General features: G+C 49.8%; 1 protein-coding gene across 1 annotated transcript; it reads right to left on the reverse strand.

The window, feature by feature from the left end:
• Window positions 1-1,332: 1,332 nt before the first annotated feature.
• Window positions 1,333-16,204, reverse strand: Sft2d1 (SFT2 domain containing 1). Its single transcript, XM_051164210.1, has 6 exons — window positions 15,997-16,204; window positions 7,552-7,638; window positions 6,980-7,062; window positions 5,754-5,835; window positions 3,394-3,429; window positions 1,333-1,459 (listed from the first exon to the last, which is right to left on the reverse strand). The coding sequence occupies exons 1-6, from the start codon at window positions 16,057-16,059 to the stop codon at window positions 1,397-1,399; spliced, it is 414 nt and encodes a 137-aa protein (XP_051020167.1). The 5' UTR covers window positions 16,060-16,204; the 3' UTR covers window positions 1,333-1,396.
• Window positions 16,205-23,635: the final 7,431 nt, after the last annotated feature.

Consider the following 23,635-nt stretch of genomic DNA (forward strand, 5'->3'; position numbering starts at 1 on the left):
TACTCAACAGAAAGATGCAGATTTCTTTTCAAATTCCCTGTCAGTGTTCACATAGCAAGGCTCTGGGGAGTAAGTAGCATTCCAGCTGCTCTGCACATCAGGGCGATCACCTGAAGGCAGTTTATCCACCAAGCTTTTTAAGTCGTTTAAAAATAACTTTCTCACAGCAACAATGTCAAAGTTGATTAAAAGCCTCCTCTGAATGTTGCTGCTGTGACAGGTTCTCACTATGTACAAGATGGCCTTCAACTCACAAAGTTGTGCTACCATGCCCAGCCATAAATATCTTAATGTAAAAACTATTTAAACTCATGTCCAGAAGGAGCAGGATGCAATTCACAACTCACCTTGCATATGGGATGTAGGACAGACTGTACCTGCAAGAGAGAGTAGGATGGTGACGTGGTGACACTTCTCTACACCAAGCCCCCCTATTCCCACTGGCCACAGCTACTACAGCAGCAGAATACAGGACAGTGGTTCTCAAACTGTGACTCTAGTCTCAGGCAACAGCATCGACCAGGAGCTTGTGACAGAGGCCAGCTTTCTGGGACCTATGGCTCCACGTTACAGGACTGCCTCTCAAGCGGCTTGCAGGGTGTGCTGGTTTGCTGTCTGCTGTGCTGCGGATGGGCCCAGGGCCTCCCTCACTGAGCTCCACATCCAATTGACATCAGTGTTTTAGTAAACGTGCGGCGACTCCGGTGCTGGTGCTGAAGCTCTTTGCAGAAGTTACTCTCTTACCCTCCCAGCAAGTGCTAACGTCACCAAGAACTGCTGACAACTTCCTGGAGAAAAGCCAGCCGAGTACACGTTACATGGTGAGTGTGAGCCTTCCTCTCAGTGGAAAAGCAGTAACAGAGCCTGAAGAAGAGCTAAGCCCAGCTGGGTGACAGGCAATGGAAAAGACTAGAAACAACACAATCGAGAAGGGCTGCACCTATCAGGAGAGCAAGGGAAACTCAGTCCGTAGTCTGACAGGTATTGGGGTAAGGAGTGGCCGCGACACTCAACCCTACAAGTACGTGAGTTTCCAGCAGGTGAGCAGAGTCAGGTGTGGCACACAGGTCTGTGGAGAGGATGTGGGACTGGAAAGAAGGCGCAGAGCAGCAGCAGGCAGAATGCCTGGGACACCTGACAGCCTTGGGCTTAGTACTCTGTGGTCTTCCTCTTGTTGAAATTCAAGTGGCTTTGTCTACATTTCTGATGTGCTCTCTTTCCACAGTAGGCCACCCCATACCTAGTGCACTCTGCCACTGCTGCTCTCTCTACAAGGCCAGGGAGACACAGTGTCAGATACCCCCCCACCTCCCCCACCCCCGTTCTAGGGCTCTCCAGATCCAATGGCTGTTCCTGGCACTGCAGTCTGTTTCCTCTGTAGCAGGTGTAAGGACACTTACCAGGTCATCGACAGGAACTGCAATATGCAGAAGAGCAAGGCCAGCCCCTTCTTCCGCCACTAGCAACAAACAACACATTCAGGATTGTAACAACTATCCTTATAACCAGGCTCAATTCTACCTTTTAAGGTAGATAGCCCTGTTTATTTATTCAATTTATTCCTATGTATTTAAAAGTCTTAAACATCGTCTATGAAAGTGCATTTCCTTCCCAGTGCTGTTACAGCTGTGTAAAGGCTACAAACAGAAATTCTTCAAGGTCACAACTTTATAGTGAGGTAGCCTTTCCTAGAATCCAACATTTAAAACTCCATGAAACTCCATATAGAATTATTTACACCTTCATTCTCAATTCTCAAGATTTTTTGGTTTTTCGAGACGTCTTTGCTACATAGCTCAGGCTGGCCATGGCCTTTGGCAATCCTCCTGTCTCAACTTCTGAAGCCCTGGGATTATAGACGTGCACTATCAAGCCTGACTAGTTGAAGTTTGTTTGTTTGTTTGTTTGTTTCTTGGTTTTTCGAGACAGGTTTCTCTGTGTAGCCTTGGCTGTCTTGGACTCGCTTTGTAGAACAGGCTAGCCTCTAACTCACAGCGATCTGCCTACCTCTGCCTTCTGGGATTAAAGGTGTGCGCCACCACTGCCCGGCCTTAGTTGAGGTATTTTTTAAAGAGACAATTATTCTACGCATTTTTCAGGGACAATGTGAAGTTCCTATAGTGCCCTAGTTAACTGACTTGAGAATTCCTAGTCTTTCGGGGAAGAGGGTGGGCAGGACCTGCCTCTAGCTGGACAGGTGCTCCCCCACTGAGCCACATGCCTCTAGCTGGACAGGTGCTCCCCGACTGAGCCACATGCCTCTAGCTGGACAGGTGCTCCCCGACTGAGCCACATGCCTCTAGCTGGACAGGTGCTCCTCCACTGAGCCACATGCCTCTAGCTGGACAGGTGCTCCCCCACTGAGCCACATGCCTCTAGCTGGACAGGTGCTCCCCGACTGAGCCACATGCCTCTAGCTGGACAGGTGCTCCTCCACTGAGCCACATGCCTCTAGCTGGACAGGTGCTCCTCCACTGAGCCACATGCCTCTAGCTGGACAGGTGCTCCTCCACTGAGCCACATGTCTCTAGCTGGACAGGTGCTCCCCGACTGAGCCACATGCCTCTAGCTGGACAGGTGCTCCCCCACTGAGCCACATGCCTCTAGCTGGACAGGTGCTCCCCCACTGAGCCACATGCCTCTAGCTGGACAGGTGCTCCCCCACTGAGCCACATGCCTCTAGCTGGACAGGTGCTCCCCCACTGAGCCACATGCCTCTAGCTGGACAGGTGCTCCTCCACTGAGCCACATGCCCAGCCTCTGCCCTCTGAAGGGGAGGAGGGACAAGAAGGAGGATCAGTGTGTAAAGGCGCTTGTTTGTCAAGCCTGACAACTGAGTGCAGTCCCTGGCACCCACACTGTGGAAGCAGAGAACTGGCTCTTGCAAATTGTTTTCTGACTTGCACATGTGCACTGTGGTAAACCCCACACACGTGGAGCCCTTAGCTGGCCTGGAAGTTACTGCGTAGACAGGCTGACCTCACACAAGAGATGTGCCTGCCTGTCTCCAGGCAATGATTAGCGATATCACCAGCACAGTGGCCCTGCTGGTTCTTCTGTGTCTCGTCTTTGGTCTGCTTGTTCTCTGGCCCTCCTTCCTCTGGTGCGACCAGTCACACTGCTGCTTCACCTGAGGCGCAGAGTCCACAGCAGGCAAAGCAGAGGACACAGGCCTTGCCAAGGCTCTCCTCAGTCTAGGCCAGAGCCTGAGTGTGCTCACAGGGCCCCATACCTAACACCACAGACTCCACCTCGCATAGAGCCAGTGGGACATCTCTTGTTTCAAGGACAATGACTCTCTGGAGGGCTTTATGAGGCTGATCTCTGTGCTACTCTAAGATGGTGGTGGAGTGGGACAGGGAGCAGAAAGGCAGCATGGCTGGCATCACTTACCCACAGAGCAGCACACAGGGTAAACACGAGGCACAACTATAAGGAAGGAAAGAAGTGATGAGAGATCTGAGGTGCTCCAAGGGTGCAACAAACACAGACTCTTGTGCATTCATCTGCCTGGACAGCCTAGCATGGAATAGTCATTCTCTCTCTCTATATGTGTGTGTGTGGGCATGTGAGTGTGAGTGAGTGTGTGTGTGTGTGAGTGTGTATGAATGTGAATGTGTGTGTGAATGTGAGTGTGAGTGTGTGTTGGCATGTGAGTGTGTGTGAGTGTGAGTGTGTGTGAGTGTGAGTATGTGGGCATGCGAGTGTGAGTGTGTGTGAGTGTGAGTGTGTGTGTGTGTGGGGGCATACAAGTGTGTGTGTGTGTGTGTGTGTAAGCACTAAATAACGTGTTGGTTAAGTAAAGGAAAGACTGAAGGGTAAAGTTTAGAGCAGCAAGAGGCCGATCCTGTGTCTCGTTGATGCCCACGACAATGCCAATGGCTGATACCGGCAGTGCCAATAGCTTCACACAGGAGACTGCGTGAGCATGCTGCACACCCATGCCACCTGGCAGGCCAGGGAGAACACAAGTGGGAGGCTAAGCTAGAAAGGCCTGATGTGATCCCAGTCTGACCCTAGTGAGCTCAGGGGTCAGGGTTTGCTTGGGAGGCCAGTGTAGGGCTCGGCTTTCCTCTCTATCCAGAGTGCATCTGTCCACCGCCTTGAGGGCTGCCATTGGTCTGCACGGGGCGGGGGGGGGGGGGGGGGGGGGGGCCAGGGGGCGGTTGTCTTCACCATCACCGTGAGGCAGAATCTGCGTGTGCAGTGACTTAGCTCACGTCCAACACTCTCCTGGAAAGAGCATAACCCCAGCACTGTGGGGTCTCGGGAGAGAGGCTTCATACTCCCAGGTTCCAGCAGTCACCAACTGAATGCATGCATAAGGCACATTATGGAAGGACTAATGGTAAGAACAAAGACAGCAACAATGAAACAGCTCTAGGCAAAGTCAGAAACACAAGCTTCTTGTAGTTTAAAAGAGTATAAAGTGATTTCCTGGTGAAGAGATGAAGTTAAGCATCAATACATGTGCTGATAAAGGGGAGCCTAGGAAACTCATCCACCAAAACTTTGGTAATAAAACTGATGTTGAATAAAGACATGAAATAAAATTGAGCTGAGCTGGGCAGTGATGGCTCACACCTTTAATCCCTACAGCTAGGAGGAAGATGCAAGTGGACCTCTGTGAGTGTCTACAGAGCTATATCTCGGACAGCCAGGGCTACACAAAGAAACCCTACCTTGAAAAACCCCCAAAATAAGTTATAAGTCAGTAAATAAAATTAGGCCCACCTGAGTTTGAGTTGACAGAATGGCAAACTACATTAAACAGTCTGTAGCTAATAGAGATTGCTTATATTCCAAAAGCTACTCTTTTTTCTTTTGAGACAGGCTTTCTCCATGTTAGCCTTGGCTGTCCTGGACTTGCTTTGCAGACAAGGCTGGCCTCAAACTCACAGCGATTTGCTTGCCTCTGCCTCCCAAGTGCTGGGATTAAAGGTGTGCACCACCACACCTGGCTCCAAACGCTACTCTTAAAGAAGAAGGAAAGAGAGAGAGAGAGAGAGAGAGAGAGAGAGAGAGAGAGAAAGGGGAGGGGGAAGATATGAGCTAATGCTGGTACTTAAATTTCTTCAAGCATCACAAATGTTTCAAGAACTCAACAGAACAGAACAAGTGAACCAGGATGGAGAGGAGGGATGTGAGCCTGGGTTTCTCAGACCATTCTACACAAAACATCCACCAAATACAGCCCAAGACTTTACACCATGAGTAAGTAGCGTAAGCTTTCTGCTGTCTCCTAGCCGCAAGCTAACGTGAACACTGAGAGCACCAAGTGACAGTCATGGTGAGAACCCACTACAGGAAGGGACTTAACAGCCACACCATTACAGCGTTCAAGTCAGCACACAGGAAGAGATAGAGCAGCACAAATGATCATTCCAGCTCCCCTGAGAAGATTCCAATGGACCGAGAAGTAGACGCTCTGAAGAACAGACATCCCCCCATAGGTGTAGGGCTTAAAAATGAAATACAATCAGCTGACTTCAGAACTTCTCCCAGCTTTAAAATGCACATGCAACAGGAAGCAGGCTGTACTCAGCCATGAACATTAGATAATGATGCATAAGCCAAGCTCTTTAATCACACAGCTTTGAGAATATGATTTTGCACGCGCGCGCACACACACACACACACACACACACACAGAGAGAGAGAGAGAGAGAGAGAGACAGAGACAGACAGACAGGTACTCACAACAATAATGCAGAAAAGACTTCAATAAGTTTATTAAATTAGCATCTACTTACAAGCATCATAACTGTTGCAAGCAACCTTGTTGTTTCAAACATTTTCTTCAGCTGCTTCACAGGACCCATTAGAAAGCATGTGCTATTCAAAACAAAGAGATGGACATTGTGATCTGTCTGGCTGTACAAAAAATAAGATTGCTAAAATTAAACTGGGAGTGGTTGTATTTCTTCCATTACTTTTCCGTGGGTCTGTTGTCTTTGTTGCTGTTTGGGACAAAACCTAGGCTGGCCTTAAACACCTCACACTCCTGTCTCAACCTCCTATACTGGGAACTTTCTCTCCTACCTTAGTTTGTTGTTGTTACTTTGAGACAGGGTCTCCCTGTGTAGCCCAATGGGCCATAACCTCACAATTCTCCTGCTTTGCCCTCCTAGTATTGGGTACTCGTTCATTTTCATTTTGCTGTCACTTTCACACAAGGTCTGGCCTTGACTCTGTGACTGCTCTGCTTTCTCCTCCAGAATGCAGCTGTTACATGCATGTCCACCATGCTTGGGTTTTCCCCTTAACTTTGAACGGGTACTCAGGACATGCTATGGCCTTAACATGCTATTGGTCTGATGGCGTGAAGGGGTGAAGGGGCCACAGACTGCGTGCCATCCCCACACGGGTGGAAGCAAGGCCCTGAGGTAACGTTCCAAACATGGGAGTGCATGTGACCCCTCAGGGATGCAGCATGCAGCTCTCAGCAGAAAACTGAGGCCCAGATCTTGGGCTCCCCAGCCTGCACAAGTGTGAGAGACACTTTTCTCACTGTCTATGGCATTGTTACAGCAGCACAAGCAGCCTGGACTAAGACATTCTACTCATCCGACACAGCTATGGTCTCAGAAGAAACCAGAGCCAAAGCCAACAGTTCCTAGTCCCAGCTGCTCACTGCCTCCAGGACTCGGCACTGCAGGCACCAAACCGCCAGATCTGTCTCTAGCTCTCTGTGGACGCACTTCCTCACAAAGCCTCCACAAGAGCCAGGACTGAAGGGCAGCAACCACACAGCGGGGCTCTGGAGCACCCCCCAGGCTGGGATCTAGGCCCTGTGCTCCCCAACTGGTATCCCTGGCACTCAGTTATACAACATTACTGTGGTATCAATATAAACTCTGCTGCAGAGCTGACATTATAAACAATCAACAAAAGCATGTTACTTACAAAGACTTATTAGAAAGGAAATCTGGTACCAACAGCAATTAAGGCATTTTGAGAAGCCAAAGTACACACACACCTGGCCAACGCAGCAAGGTTTCCAAGGGTGTAAAACACTGCAAAGAGTTTTATGCCATTGGGAAGCCACAGCAACCCAGTTCCCTAAAGCAGAAATTACAGTTAGTTAAATAACAATGTGATCTTAAGAGCCTAAAATGTAAAGTGCTACTACAGCAGTAGATCCCAAGTAATACACATGCTGAAACACAACTGTGCTGCTGCAGTCTCTTGTGTCTGTGCACACAAACGTGCTGTGGAGAAGTGTCTGCATACTTGTCAGCAAATAGTCTGAAACTAAGTCTTCATTTCAATGCTAAGTTAACAAGCTTAATAAAATACACCTAAATTATTGACTGTCCAGTTTTCAACACAAATTGGTGTTGTAAATAAAACTTTTAACATTTTTTCCAAATCACCATAACATTAATTTCTGTATGTTTTTAGACAATCCCTACACATTTACTTAAGGTCACTGTGTTCCACCAAAATAATCTAACAGACATTTAGATAAAGCAGGCTACTTTTGTTGGTTCTAAATGAAATTATTAAGAATAATGTAAGATTATTAAACAAGACAAAGCCTTAACTCACAAGGATTGAAAAGAAAATGCCAGCAACAAAGCATATGACAAACCACTTCAATCTGGTGTTGAAACTCAGGGACGAGGCGTCCAGGACCTTAGGAAAGAGGGACAATTGAGAACGTTAGGTCCACATGCATGAAGCTGGCTCTACACTACATTAAGCAAGCTTTTGGGTTTGGTTTCTTTGAGAGAGGGTATTTCTACGTAGCCTTGGCTGTCCTGGAACTCACTACGCAGACCAGGTTAGCCTCGAACTCACAGAGATCTGCCTGTTTCTGCCTCCAAGTGCTGGGATTAAAGGTGTGCACCACTGCGCCTGGCAGCAAATTCATTGTTAACATGGACCTGACTTTGCAGTCACTTCGGTGGTTCTACAGACTGAACATCAGAGGAGACGACCTGACAGGCGTCTCCACAGACCCGCGTATGTTTCGTAAAGCCCACTTCTGTTGGGTGGGTGCAGCATGTGCATGCTCATCTAGGCAGGGCACCACAAAGCACGAGATGCATCTTTAAACTGGGGAAAGCCCAGGAGGTAGCATGCTGGGAAGTGCTGAAGCTGGGCCTGGCACTTAGGATCACACACTCCTCTCAACTTCTGCCAGTCCTGGGGAGGCAGGCAGGGATGCTCTCAGTAGGAACCTTTAAGAAAGCTGGGGTGGGGGTGGGGGAACTGGAGAGGGGAGTGGGGTGCACCAGCAAGGGCGAGCCTGGGCCCACAGCAAGCCACATCGCCATGGACGTCCAGCCTAAGGACGGCTGCCTCAGGTGGGACTTGACCATAGGCTAGAGGTACAGTGGGGTGACTATGGACAAACAGCAAGAATTCTGAGCTGGAGACCTGAGGAGGGAGCCCAGGCTGGCAGTCACAGAGACCTGCAGCATACATACACTTGGCCACCTCCATTACAAGTAGTTCATTTAAAGCCAATCTCTCAGAATGCTGCACAGCTCCGAACTTTACAGGTAAGATTTTGAAATTATTATAGACTGTTTTTATATACAAGTTCTACCCAAATGTTGTAGGAAGGAGAATATGATAATCATGTGGCAATATGATAATCTAGCTCATAATCATAATTAAATGCATTCTCTGGGATTATTTGGTATACTGTTAAAACTTACCTTCCCAAAGAGATGAAAGACTGTCAATAGGTTTTGTAGAAAGTTAGCCAGGCACAGTAGTGCATGTCTAGAGTCCCAATACGTGGGAAGCAGAGACAGAGAGAGCAGGAGTTCAAAGCCAGCCTCAGCTAGACAGCAAGTTCTAAGCTAGAAACTCAAGAATTTTCATTCCCCAAATTTAAGTTTCTAATGGGCACTACCATATACACTTAAACAAAGTAAGACCAGCAGCTCAGGGTGTTGTCAGTGGTGAGACAACAACAGGACCCCATGGTTACCGCTCCTTACCTCAGCAGATCATCAGGAATCCCTGTGCAGCATGGAAAGCAGAGAAGCAGTGAGTCCTCTGTCAGCACAACACACGGCGCGTAACTCCCAGTGTCTCTGCAGCGCACTTTAGCTCAGACACGCGGATTCCAGCAGAGACACCCACTCAAGACACCCAAAGCTCCTTCTTACCAGAGGTCATAGACTATGTGTATTTTAACCACACAATAAAGCACCCCAAACGTGTACATCACTCCACAAATGACCTAACAGTTCATTCTTCAGACTCCGGCATCACACACATCAGAATGCCATGCTGTCATACGTGCACACGATTTTCACTATCAGTTAAACCTGGTGACAGTCACTAGTCATGACTTCTAAAATTTGGTGCGATCCTGCAATGTTAGGATTTATGGAGAAAGGAAAAATACCCATTTTTACTTTTCTTTAAGACCTTAAGTAGTTGTGCTGTTTCTAAACCCAAATAACAGTTCCTTTTCAAGGCCCATTTAGTGTTCCCCATAAGTGAGCACATGTAATTATTTGTACAGTTGAAGGTTTCCCCTTACTAGTATTTCCATGTGATACTTCAAAATGCAATGTAACGACCAATGATTGCAGATGGACAGAAAAGAGCATCAGACCCTGAACCGTGGAGTCCACAGGCAATAGTGTGTGTAGGTATAGAAACCTTGAGGGGCCATGACACTTCCATGCAGGAAACCTCTTGCCCAACCTTCCAGCTCACAGCATCTGTGCCCACAAGCTTCTGGGTTAGGAAGAGGAGAAACTCACTATCTGTCACCTCCTTAGACTCAGAAAACACTCCACATCACAAATACCACCCCCACAAACAAGTGTCACCAATTGTTTTACTTGACACCAGAAGAGGAAATGAAAGTTCCTGCAAAGCAAGAGCCAGTTTTCCTCTTCTCCAGGATCACACTTATCAGTGCAGCCTTTGACCAGGAGGCCACTGCTAAGATACAGCAAGGAGGAGTCAGGACCCAGAGATGAACCACAGACGCTACCTCCTCAGCCGTACAGCCATGGAGTGGGAATGGACTCGCCATTGTGTAATGGAAGCCACCACTGCGCCTGCACCTGATGTCCAGACAGCCAAGGCCTAGGGCAGCACCACATGCCCTGGACGCTGCCCTTGGGAGGACACATGCTGTAGCCAAAGCTCTAATTTCTGCATTCCCCCCACTTCTCTTCCCAAATGACCACCATGTAAAGACACAGTGGTCAGCGTAAGTGGAAGGCCCTTCTGAGCACACACCTACCTGCCGCCTTCCCTGGGGTCCTGGGATAAAGAGCCATTGTGTGGCTCAGGAGCCCCTAAGCAGCTTGCTTTGTCCTCTTCCTCAGGACCAACCACAAGGCCGACCCCAGCCACAGGGTGGGTCTTGCATGATCTGCATACTGCACGCGGCCAGCCCGTCCCTCTGCTCTCCAGCCCACCTCAGCGGCCTTCCCCTTCCCGTCTCCACTGACCACTGCCTCTTCCTCCTTGCAGTCATTCCATCTCGGAAACCCAGTCTGGGGCTGTAGAGACAGCTCAGAGCTAAGAGCGCTTGCAGATGCACTGGACCTGGGTTCAACCCCAGCACCCACACGGTGCTCACAACCACTCACTCCTAATTCAAGTCCCAGGGTATCTGGTGCCCTTTATTGGCTTCGGTGGGTTCTGGCCTCAGTGGGCATGGTGCATATGAATACATGCAGGCAGAACACTCTATCACAAAAATGAATCAATCTTAACAAACAACAATGACAACAAAAAATGTCCTAGCAGCTGCTACCTCGCCTGCCTCACAGGCCCCTCTCAGGCCCTCAGCTTCCCATCATTTCAGTGGCAGTCATGTTGGATGTTGCTTCAGGACAACACCCAAAGCACTCTGCAGCTGCCTCCACTTGGAGTCTCCCACTCAGCATCAAGCCTGCTCCCTGGAGCTCTCTGGGTCTCTCCTCTCTCACCCTCTCCTTTCTCAACGTGCTTTGTATTGTAACAACCATCTCTGCTTCAACACTTCTTTCTGAGTAGACAACTCCACCTGCTGACAACAGCGAAAGGTGAAGGCAGCAGAGCAAGCTCACAACTCCATGGTGATTTGAATGAGAACAGTCCCCACAGGCTCACATCTTTTGAATACTTGATCCCCAGGTGTGGACTGTTTGGGCAGGACTAGGAGGGGTGGCCTTGCTAGAAGAGGTGTGTCACTGGGGGTGGACTCTGAGGTTTCAAAAGCCCACACCATTCTCAGTTAGCTATCTTTGCCTCATGGTGGTGTCTCAAGATGTGAGCTGTCAGCTACTGTTCCAGAGCCACGCCTACCTGCCTGTTGTCATGGAGTCACCCTCTGAAACTGTAAGCCTCACATAAACTCTTCCAGAGGTTGCCTGTATCACGATGTGCAATCACAGCAATAGAAAAGTAACCCAACGCCCTCCTACAGAAGCATCCAGGCCCTGCCTTGCTCTGGCTCTGAGGGAGGGCCCCTCCTACCTCTCTCAGGGAGGTATACACTTGCCTACCTGCTTTAAGACCCCTCAGACCATCTGCAGGAAGTGACACTACAGGCTTTCCTCTGTAGAGAACAGTGAGTTCCATCCTAACAGCCTACTTTTAAATGTGCTTGAAACTCTTCTACATTAAAACAAAATCTCTCAAGATGTCTCTTCCCACCCTCCACAGCCACCCATCCCCACTCCTTGACACCGAGAGCTACTATGTGCTAGTAAGAGCTAGGTGAGGGCTCAGTTCCTGGTTAACAAATAAAACACTGTATGATGACCAGGCATGGCCTACAAAGCGAGTCCAGGACAGCCAGGGTTGTTACACAGAGAAACCCTGTCTCAAAGGAAGGAAGGAAGGATGGAAGGAAGGAAAGAGAGAGGTCATAGCTAGTGAGGAGCTGCAGGTCAGGACTACCGCTCCCTTCAGAGCATGTGATGCTCCAGGCCCATGTGGGATGATAACTTCCCATGAGGCTGTGCCAGTGCTCGTGGTCAGGCCCGAACAGTCCTGTCCAATGACGCATTCTGCATGCACTCCCCCAAATACATATGCTAAGACTTGACTCCCCCAATGACAGTCTTAAGAGGAGGCCTCTGGGTGTCCTTAAGAGATCCCAGAGAGACCATTTGCCCCCCTTCCATTACGAGGAGGCAGCAGGAGGCACCATCCATGAAGCAGAGTGTCCTTGCCAGAGTTGTGAGACCATAGTAGTGAGGGTATTTGTCACAGCAGCTGGCATACAGGGTTATTTTTATTTTTATTTATTTTTTTTTATTTTTTTGAGACAGGGTCTCTCTGTGTATCCTGGCCTCTTTGTAGACCAGGCTGGCCTCGAACTCAGAGGCTCCCTTGAACTCTGCCTCCCTGAGTTCTGGGATTATAGGGGTACACCACCATTCCTGTCATGATTTGTTTGCTTTTTAGATACCGTCTCTCTATGGCTGATCTGAAACTCACTTTGTAGACAAGGCTGGCCTTGAACTCACAGAGATCCGCCTGTCACTGCCTCCCAAGTGCTGTGATTAATGGCATGTGTCACCGAGCATGGCTCTGACCTTTGGTTTTCACACAGCATACCCTAACCCTGAAGATGGGGCTGAAAAACCCAATTTTCTAACCTTAACTGCTTGGTCTTACTCTGTGCACATTCCAATCCTGCCCCTGGCAGCTCAAGGCATATAGAAGACTGTCACCTCAGAGACAACATACATTTCTGGAGTAATATGACAGAAAACAGGTAACTAAATGTTTCACAGTACCATGGCAGGTCATATTCAGTCTTCTGACAAAGGCACAGCTTCATTTATATAATAGGCATGTGGCAATTTTACAGGTGAAACATGACATATTACTTTCCTTTGTTAATGTGGACTTATCTCCACCCAGTGATATGATCTGCATGTCAGAGGTTCCCTAAATCCTAACATTTCAGATATTGGGGCTAGACCATGGGGCCTCAGGGGCATGCAGGATGTGGGAACAGAGCCTTCGCAAGTGGGATCTATTTCCTTTCCAAAGAGGCCCAGGGAACTCCCACACCCCTTATATACAAAATGGAACGGTCCGTCCAGGGAGCAGAAAGTGGCCTTCAGCAGACACAGAATCATCTCAGGACTATCAGCCTCTAAAAGAGTGAAGAATAAGTCTTTGTGGTTTCTAAGCCACCAGCCTTTCGGCCCTGGTCAGAGTCTAGGAACATAGAGATCGTGGGAAAACACCTGTTAGGCTTCCATTCACGGCAGGGCTCAGCCTCCCGGTGCTGGCATGCTAGTGGTGGGCAGCGGGTGGTGACAACGGCTGCCAGAGCACACAGGGCTGGTCTCTCAAGACACGCAAGTGCAGACTCCACTTGAGCCAGGCTGGGGCATTCCAGGAAAAAGGATTTTGCTGAAAGACTGCCAAGTTGTACTGACAGGGAAGGGCTCAGCCAAGGGAGCTGAGGTGCCTGAAGTACAGTGAGTCTTGGCAGGTGCAGAGGGGGAGGTAGGGCCAGGGCAGTGCAGGTCTGAGAAACTAATTCGGGCTTAACTCTAGGGGCTACAGAGGTAGGAGAGCAGGATGCAGTTCTCTGAGGCCTGGTTCAAGCCTTTCCCTCCAGACACCTACGTAGGGCCCAGAACCCTAGCTTCTAGTCAACCCTGGGCCTTAAGCCCCTCGGCAGCAAGATGCAGCAGCTCAAACCCCGGGTGTGTGGGCATCCTTGTCTCCCTCAGGCAGGTCATGGACCTGTTCCATCTGCTGTACAGCGCTCCTCTCAGGACACTCCTCGGTCCTGCCCACCCTGGGCAGCTACATTTATCTGAGAACACCCCGAACTCTGTACACCAACCTTCTGGTCCACATGATCCTCTGAACATCCCTCACTGTGCTCTGAGCACCCCTCACCATCCTCCGAGCACCCCTCACCACCGTCCGAGCACCCCTCACCACCGTCCGAGCACCCCTCACCACCCTCCGAGCACCCCTCACCATCCTCCGAGCACCCCTCACCACCGTCCGAGCACCCCTCACCACCGTCCGAGCACCCCTCACCACCGTCCGAGCACCCCTCACCACCGTCCGAGCACCCCTCACCATCCTTCGAGCACCCCTCGCCATCCTCCGAGCACTCCTCACCTTCTGCTACACCCTCCCCAGGAGCATGTGTTCTCCCCACACGTCCTGCAGGACAGGCAGTGGCTAGGCACTCTTCCCTCCTGGCCTGTGGTCCTCCCCTGAAACACCTACTACTTTCAAGGCCACGGCGACACTGTACCCCATTCCTCGTCCCTATGTCACACCTCTCATCCTTGGAGAGCAAAATATTTATACACATAAAGTAAAAATAAATCTGAAAAAAAAAAAAGTGAAAACTGGAGTACTGAATCAACACAGCTGAGATGTCCCCTCACGAATAGACTCGTGTTCTCATCTCTGTCCTCAGGTGGTGGCACTGCTTCGGGAGGCTCTGGAGACTTGAGATGGTAAGGCCTACTCGGCAGGAGTCACTCCTAGGGGAGGGCCCTGGGGAGTTACACACTGTTCCTGACTTCTGCCTTCTTACTCTGCTCCCAAAGCCGTGAACTCAATGCCCTCTGCCGCGTATCTCTGCTACCAAGAACAACAAAAGCCGTTGAAATAGGGAACCACAATGTAGCCATCTCAAGTCATTAGGCACAATAAGGTGGACACTCTCTCCACATGGAATGCGGAGTCCCACCTCCTGCCTGCCTTTGTCTCCTACACTCTTTCCCTCTTTTCCAGTCACCGTCGTTTCTTCACTGGCCAACCACACACAGGCCCCACTGTTCTCAGGGCTCTGCACCTGCCACCCTCTTTGGGTGGGAAGCTCTTCACGACAGACCACCCCAGCAGGGACGCAGACGACCCCTGTGCGATATGGCGCCCCTAAGCTTCCCAAGCCGCTCTGCCCGTTCCACGGCTCTTCCCACCGAAGCTGTGTTTCTTTGTCAACTGTTCCCTTGTTTGAGATGTGAACTCTGTGCACGGGAGGCCTCGGCTGGTTACTGTCATTACATTGCCAACTCCGTGGGGGCCTCAAGATCTGTTGGAGCCTACGGCCTACTGCCACCAGACCCTTTGACCTTTGATCAATTTCTTCTCCACACACCTGTCTCTCCTCCAGAAACAGCTGCAAGGAACACGATCACTTCCTTGTCCCCCATGATTTACAAGAGCACCGTGTGACAACAGTAGAAGCAGTCCTCACCTACCATGTCTGAACAGTAGCCACAGACCACATATGCCACTGACCACTTAAAACTGGGATGTACGGCTAAGGAGTAAGTTATAACCCGTTTAAATCTAACTGGCTACCTGTGGTTATAGCTACTGCACAGTCTAGAGCAAAGAGCGGGGCATGAAACAGCCGTTACTAGCAAGCCACCTGGATAAGCCATACATACTGCCGTTTCTGCCGTTACCATGTATAGGCTTTTGTATTGCAATTACAATATGGATTTCAGTTCTCAGGAGGCAGAGGCAGAGGTAGGCGGACTTCCAGGCTAATCAGGGCCACACAGTGGGGGCTTTGTCTCCAAAACAAAACAAACAACAACAAGACCACAATACAGATGGCTAGTCTGTCTTAACACACGGCCAAGCTCACAGCCCCGCCAACAAGGAAGTCAGCCAGCAACGAAAAAGGAGCAAACGAAAGATCTTCGTGTAATACAATTCAAGTTCAAGTGCTCCAAGTCTGTGTGCCAGGGCACACCAGAATGTGCTAGCTCGCAAAACACAAAGCAGTTCCTGTTTGCCTATTTTAAACTCTTACTGGAGGAAGTAAGCCTTTATCAAGTCTCACGTCCCGGTCACACGCGGCCCTGATCTCATTCATTACACCTGCAGAGGCAAAGCTGAGGCCCGGACCCCCCGAGGCCTGGGCCTCCCGCGGGACGCTGGTGCGGGAGGGGAGGGTCCCGAGAAAGGCCTCGGCGAAGCAGGTGGGACCGGAAGCCCAGGGCGCTCGGTGGCGACTCCCAGGCGGCGGTCCGCGGCCCTCCGTCCCGCCGCCGCGGCGGCCGGGGACGTTACCTGCGTCGTCAGGCCTTGCTCCTCGTCGTCCTGGCCGCTCAGGACGCGCCGCAGCTTCTCCATGGTCCCGTCCTCCGGCCGCCCAGCCGGCCACTAGGTCGCCGGCCCCTCACGCCCACCCGGAAGCCAGGAACCCGCACCCTCAGGCGCCAGCCGGAAATCCGGGCTTCCGCTTCCTACCTTCAAGCATGCGCACCTCCTCGCCCTTCAGCGGCTAGGACGAAGTGGGATGGGGCGGGGGCGTGGACCTGAGTGCGTCACTTCCGGTGCCCACCGACGACTGGTTACTAGGGTTGACAGTCTGCGAGTTAGGACTGTCTGTCCAGCGTGGCGCAGAGAAACGCGCCCTGTGCAGCCGCATGGCTCTCCTGTCACTGATGGATAGGTCCTGCCCCGGTTGTTTTGCTTTGGAGAGATGGTAACGAAATGAACGAAATGTTCTTTATTATGTTTAACTGATTCATTAACACCGTCTTCCTTAAAATTAAAGAATCAAGAAAAAAAAAAAAAAAAAAAAAAAAGGAGGAGGGCGGGGGTTAATTGTCTATCCGGATGCCTTTCGGAAAACAGTCGTTACAGGAACTCTAGAAAAGAAGGTCATGCACTGAGGAAACGCGCCAGCATTTTTTTCAGGGGATTGGACCTGACGAACTGAAGTTAAGAAAAACTCATCCTTTCGCCCTTTGGAAGGTCACAAAGACAATAACGAATGTACAACAATGTCGTCCTTGAATGCGTCTATATTAAAAAACAAAACTCGGAGTGCTGGAGAGATGGCTCAGTGGTTCAGAGTACTGGCTGCTCTTCCAAAAGTCCTGAGTTCAATTCCCCAGCAATCACATGGTGGCTCACAGCCATCTATAATATGATCTGATGCCCTCTTCTGGTGTGCATGAAAACAGAGCACTCATATACATAAAATAAGTACATTTAAAAAGAAACTGAGGGGCTGGAGAAATGGCTCAGTGGTTAAGAGCACCGCCTGCTCTTCCAAAGGACCCCGGGTTCAATTCCCAGCAACCACATGGCAGCTCACAACTGTCTGTAATTCCAAGATCTGACACTCTCACACCAACGTACATTAAAAAATTAAATAAATTAAATAAAATGTTCTTTAAAATTATATTAAAAAAGAAACTGGCAGTTTTGTTTGTACTAATGGAAATTCTGCTTTCCAATATATATATGAAATTGCCAGTGCTCACAAACAGTTGAAACCCCAATCTCAAGAGCCATTAGCAGTGGTTCAAGAACACTGGTAGCGTATACATGGGTGGAAATGTCACAGTGAAACTCATTAATTTGTGCAAATGATAGATGTTGATTAGAACAGCAAGAATAAATGATTGTAGAATATGCTGTTGTTTTTGTTTTATGGTGGTGCTGGGAATTGAACTCAGGACCTTCCATGTACCAAGCAAGTGCCCTGCTACTGGGCTATACCCCTAGCTCCAGATCCTAGAATATGTTACAGAGGTGAGAAAGCCATTTAGGTAACCCAATTTTGCCTGAAAATTAACCTCTTCATGTTCTGATTTGGTGTATATGTGACTCCCCTTTCTGTCATTAAAAACATTGGGCGGTGGTGGCACAAACCTTTAATCCCAGCACTCAGGAGACAGAGGCTGGCGGATCGCTGTGAGTTCGAGGCCAGCCTGGTCTACAAAGTGAGTCCAGGACAGCCAAGGCTACACAGAGAGACCCTGTCTCACTCCCCCCCCCCCAAAAAAACACAAAAAACAAAACAAAACAAAAAACCCAAAACAACAAAAACAAACAACAAGAAAAAGCATTTTGTAAATGCTCCTAATCAGTCAGTCTTTGTAGCATTTTCCAGGTCATTCAGGTGGTGGACATCTTAGGGTACCTCAAGCCCACTACACCAGCTGAGATCAGCAGGGTGAGACTGCCTCATTTCAGTTTATATTGTAAGCAGATTTCCCTTCTAAGTCCTATTTTGTGTCCCAGTTTTTTTTCACATTAGTGTGCTCTTTTTGGTGGTGTTGGGGGTGATTCCACTATTTGGTGGGGCATGGACCATCTACCCTGCCTAGGCTCCTAAGTGCCCTCTTAGATGCTCAGAGAAGCCTCGGTCTGCATGAGTGCGGCAGCTGTGCATCCAACCCTAACAAAGCAGTACAACATGAAGGGAGCGAGGGAGCTTACATAATGATCAGCTGACAGCAATGTGACCAATGCTCCCAAGAACGAACCAACGAGGGCTCAGCCCTCGCTGATTCAGCGTTTGTGGTGACTTTCTTGACCGTAGAGGGCAAAACAGCAGGAACCATGTCTGGAAGTACTCAGAACCAGCTGGCACTCGCCAACTGCCGAGCGGATGTTGGTGTTTTTCATCATGCCACTGGCTCATCTACAACATCTGGGCGCCCGGTTCTCTTCTTGTTTTAGCGTAATTGCCCAGAAAACCAGAAAAACTTCCAGATTCCATTCTGCTTCCCTTTTTTTTTTAAAACAGGGTTTTCCAGTAGCAACAAAATCCTTACTTTGCAAACCCAAGGCAACCCTCGTGCAGAATGAGGGTATGAGTGGAGATAGGCTTGACCTCTGGAAAGCAAGTCCTTCCGAGGCACTGAGAAGAGCACCTAGCTAGTAAGCCAGGTTTGGTCAGCACTTGAGAGAGAGAGACAGAGAGACAGAGAGACAGACAGACAGAAGGAGGGAGGGGGAGAGAGAAACTGGCATCTGTGAGTCCAAACCAGGGCTACATAAAAAGACCAGTCCTTGTTGTTTTTTTTTTAAGATAGGAAGGACCCATCTAGGCATGAAAAGAAAAGATATGGGATCCTTGAATGCATAGCACAACAAACAAACAAACAAACAAACAAATGCCATCTGGAAAGACTCCACACCGCATGATGTCATGTGACATTCCAAAAAAGGTAAAACCAGTTACTGGTTTCTAAGATTGGGGTGGGTATCTGTGGATGAGTCAACATGACACAGAGGACCCTGGTGCAGTGGATCTGCTTCTGAGTAGAACAGTGAGGGATACCTGGTGTGGTTGGCCCATAGGGGTTGGCACTCTTAGGAGGCGTGGCCTTGTTGGAGAAGGTGTGCCACTTGCGGGTGGACTTGAGGTGTCAGAAACTGAAGCTTGGCCACTGTGTCTCTGTCATTTCCTGAGGCCTGCAGATCCAGATGTGGAACTCTGAGCTACTGCTCCAGCACCATGTCTGCGGCATGCTGCCATGCATCCCCTGAACTGTAAGCCAGGCCCAATCACGTGTTTTCCTTTGTAAGACTTGCCATGGTTGCTGGGCATGGGGGCACACATCTGTAATCCCAGCACTCGGGAGGCAGAGGCAGGCAGATCTCTGTGAGTTCAAGGCCAGCCTGGTCTACAAAGTGAGTCCAAGACAGGCAAGGCTACACAGAGAAACTCTGTCTCGAAAAAAGAAAAAAAAGAGTTGCCATGGTCATGGTGTCTTGTCACAGCAATAAAACTCTAAGACACACGGCAATATACATTTGTTCCAGCCCATGTGTGCAGCACCAAATGACTTCTGTAACAGACAACGGGCATAGCAGAAACATGCAAGTCGGTTCATCAGAGTAGAACACCCTCATCAGAATTAGAGTGAGGTTGTGGGGGTCAGATGGAGAGAGACGTGGGGGTCCTCCTGCTCTCTGCCTATGTATTGCTTCAAACTACTCAAAAAGATAAAGCTGTTCATGTGAAATAGTGGTTCCCTATGGGTGTGTCCCTCGCACTTGGGACCGCCAAGGGCACATGCCCACTACAACAGAGTGGACAGCAGAGCCTCCGGGTTCTCGGGACAGGAGTGGGAGGGGGGAGGGGCACTCCAGCAAAGAGCAGCTACGGAAGAGGCTGAAGTGAGAGCAGCAGGCATGTCTGGAGTTCAAGGACAAAGTACATGGGCTTTTGTTGGCACTAAGGGAAGAGTCAAACTGCTGAGGGAGCCCTTGAGACCTTCTTCAGAGTCTGAACCATGTGCTTAGGGTAGACGCAGCTGTGCATTCTGGGACGCTAACTTGGGCAGAAGGGAGAATCCAGCAGGCTGTACACATGGGATCGGGCACTTGGGCCCTGTGCAGGAGGTGTGGTCACGAGGGCACAGGGGAAAGGGTGGGGTTTGTGTCTGAGAAATGTTTGCCATTGCATGTGGCATCCACACACAGATGATGTGTTAGAGACTTGGAAGGCCAAGTTGGCAAGAGGCCTGGAAGGGAAGGAATTTCCGAGAGGCTGTGAGTGAAGAAAGGGGCCTTTGGTGTTCTGATAAAAACAAGAACGAGGGTGAGAGGGGAACAGGAGGCATGTGGCCAGCGGCTCTGGCTTGGTAAGGCAAAGGGCTAGGTCTCGTCTCTTTCAGGAGGTCTGTTTTCCGAGAGCCAGGGAGACCTGAAGAGGTACAACTGAGTTCTGTCGTGGCTCAAAGACAGTAGATGCTAGTTCCACTCCCAGGGCCTGTGGACCACCATGCTGATGCCGAAAGCCTGGTGGTTTGCTGTGTGTGGTGCTGAGCACCTTGAGCTTCCCTTCCCTTCCAGGGTCTTATGAGCGCTTGAACAAGTGTTATCAGCTCTTACGGAAAATACCCAGTTCTTGTACTTTGCTGATACACAGCAACCCGAAAAGGACACACTTTCTGTGCTTACCTGTGACCTGTGCAGATTCCCGGGAGATCAGTTTTCATGCCTCAAAAGCTGCCAGAAGAGACAGTGCCTTCCCCAAACCCTGACTGTGGGAAGCCAGCAGGAAGGACTTGATGAAGAAATTGCTTTTTCCTTTTCTTTCCTTCTTTTTCTTTGTTTCTTTCTTTCTTTCGGCAGGGTTTCTCCGTGTAGCCTTGGCTGTCCTGGACTCACTCTGTAGACCAGGCTGGCCTTGAACTCACAGAGATCCACCTCCATTTGCCTTCCTGAGTGCCGGGATTAAAGGCCTGCACCACCGACGCCCAGCTCCTTTTCCTTTTTGATGGCAGGTAGAGGTGGCAGCTATGACAATTTCAGCCATGCTGTGCCTTGTGGCTGACAGTCCATGGACACACTCACATTGTAACCAGTTCATGGAAATGTGACCAGTGTTACATAGATAAACTGAAATGCCCTGGTGTACATCCCCAGGGAGATGGCCACAGCCAGTGTGTGTCAGGGCAGCTGAATCTGACCTCATTAAGAACGACAGAATGGGGCTAGGGTGCAGCTCCGTTGACAGAGTGCTTGCCTAGAATGCACTCAGGGCCCGGAGGCAGGAGGGTTGCAAGGTTAACATCATTCCTTGGACCTTGAACATAGTGAATTCAAAGCTACCCTGAGACCCAGGCTCAAACAAACAAACAAACAACAAAAATGAATAACAGGGTCTTGTCTTTCAGAGATTACATATTCAGCTCTGGACTCGGAGACAAAAAATATGCCATTGCTCTTCAAGAGTTTATTGATTGACTTTGAAGATCTGATGAAAGATGAATGCCAGCAAGCCTGCTTCTATATGCGACACCTCGTCCCAGACCACGGCCAGCCAACCACCAGCCACCCCCGACCCAGCTAGAAATGCAGCCCCAGGTCCTATTGACCCACTGTCTCAGCAAAGGACTCAAGACCCCAGCTGAAGGCCCAGGGAGCTCAAAGAAAGACAGAAGGGCAGGGAAGCCTTTTTATTCAAGAGGTAGGCTCGGAAGAGCACATGAATAGGGCAAGGACACGTTGCCAAGGTTCAGAGGTGTGCCTGTGCCTTGCTGGTTTCCCCTTCCTCTCCCCATGCCTCCCACACCGAGAAAACCCCTTACCTCTCAGGACAGAACTGACATAAAGTCACAGCAGCAGTGCTGCTATGGCAGGAAGGAAGGCAGAACCCGGGAGAACCCTTGGAAGCTAAGGGCTCACCAGTGTGACATAGGCAGTGGCGAACACAGAGACTCTTCTCATACAAGGTAGCATGTGTGTACCCACACTCACACAAACACACACACAGACACTTGTTTTTAAAGTTAAAAGGAAACCAGCTGACCTAGTGGCACATGGATATCACACTTCTCTTAGTATGGAGTGGTTTGTGGTAACCATGAAAGCCAGGATAAACCAAGGGTGGTGTGCGGGTTTTCCAGACTCCGCACCTGGTGACCCGCTACAGCTTCTGAATGCATTGGGCCCATTTTCTGAGCTGTGCAGCCTTACGCAGGGAGGCCGCAGAGTGGATACACTGAAAGACCCCCCGAAGGGAAACTCTCACTCAAGCCTCGGGATGGCGCGCACCCAAAGACACACAAACGACCCTTGCTGTAAACACATGAGGTAGTTTATTGGTGGAGCTCCGGGTCGACATGTATCTCATGCAGGAGACAGAGGGGTCGACCCAGAGGCCCAGGGGTTTGGGGTTTATATGGTCAAAGGTTGGGGGGAGCGGGAAGTTTTGGCGCGGCCACACACAATTGGTTGTTTCAAACATTTGAACATCAGCAAATTGCGTAGGCAGATCTGGGGTAAGGTCAGACTTAGTCACACGGGAGCAGTCCTCAGTTCCTGTTTTCCTCGGAACCCGAGGGTAGATGTTTATCTGAGCTAACAACACATCTGGTTAAACTCAAACATGGAACATTGTGTGCGGGCCTCAAAGGGGATTAAGCAAACACCATAAGATCGGATGAGGGGTCTTGGCTCATTACTCACTCGATCATGTCCGGTACCTGTTTCTCTCAGGAATTTGTCCTTGTGTACCCTCCCTATCTTTTATGGCCAGCAGGTCCCTGGAACACTCAATAGGTCTTTGTTTCCTAGCTTTGTGACTTATCATCTGGGGCCTTGGGCTAGCAAACCTGCTGACCTGCATCTCAACTATTTGGGCTTATGAGTTAGAAAGCTCTGCTGTTCTGGTTGCTTTAATGCTAATTAAAAATTCTCTCTCTCAACAGGACTCAACTTCCCAGACCTGCCTGGTGTTTCCGCTGTACGCAGTGCCATCTGTCACGCTTTTGTATTCTTTCCTAGAATGTAACTTTGGACTATGGGTTCTGCTTGGGCAGCAAGGTAAATAAAGCTCTGGGCCCTGCCTGGCACTTTTCCCTGGAGAGGGAACACACTCCTGCAGGACACGACTCTGGGTTTCAGATGGCTTGTTCATGTTGCGGTTTTCTCTCACCTTCATGTGCTCTAGCAGCTCATGTGATACAGGTGTCTCACACTTTTTTTTTTTTTGAGTGTGCAAACAAACAAGGGAAAGACTGTAATCCCAACAGTTCCCTGAAATTATCTTGCCCCCTGAATTATTCTTTTGAACAAGCTAATGGCTCAAGGACTTTGCTAACAACTTTCCGGAAGTGCACAGCTGACCAGAAGCCCAGCAGGAGACCCTCAGATTAACCAGCCCTCTGTAAGCAGAGACTTTTCCTCATGGATGTGGGTGGGAGGTGCCCGAGAACAAGACACGAGGCCTCCTTCCTGCTGCCTACAGGTCTCACTGCAAACATTAATGGGAGATGAGGGTCAAGGGGCACACCTGCCCCACCCCCCACAAGCATTAAGGACCTCTGAGCCACCTGCCCCCACCCCTACAAGCATTAAGGACACCTGAGCCCGCTTGTTAATCACTTGCTGAAGATCTGGCTGAAAGCAGAAATGAAAGTCCACTGCTTGTCCAACCTTAGTCTATGAGTTG

This window comes from Acomys russatus, chromosome 21 (genome assembly GCF_903995435.1).
Source record: "Acomys russatus chromosome 21, mAcoRus1.1, whole genome shotgun sequence".
Taxonomy (NCBI): domain Eukaryota; kingdom Metazoa; phylum Chordata; class Mammalia; order Rodentia; family Muridae; genus Acomys; species Acomys russatus.

What these genes read in the sequence shown, in the direction of transcription:
- Sft2d1 (XM_051164210.1), bottom strand. Translation starts at nt 16,059, where the DNA reads ATGGAGAAGCTGCGGCGCGTCCTGAGCGGCCAGGACGACGAGGAGCAA. An exon ending in GCATTTTCTTTTCAATCCTT is followed by an intron (nt 7,063 to 7,551) that starts GTGAGTTAAGGC and finishes TTTCTGCTTTAG; the next exon opens with GGAACTGGGTTGCTGTGGCT. An exon ending in CCCTGTGTGCTGCTCTGTGG is followed by an intron (nt 1,460 to 3,393) that starts GTAAGTGATGCC and finishes GTTTGTTGCTAG; the next exon opens with TGGCGGAAGAAGGGGCTGGC.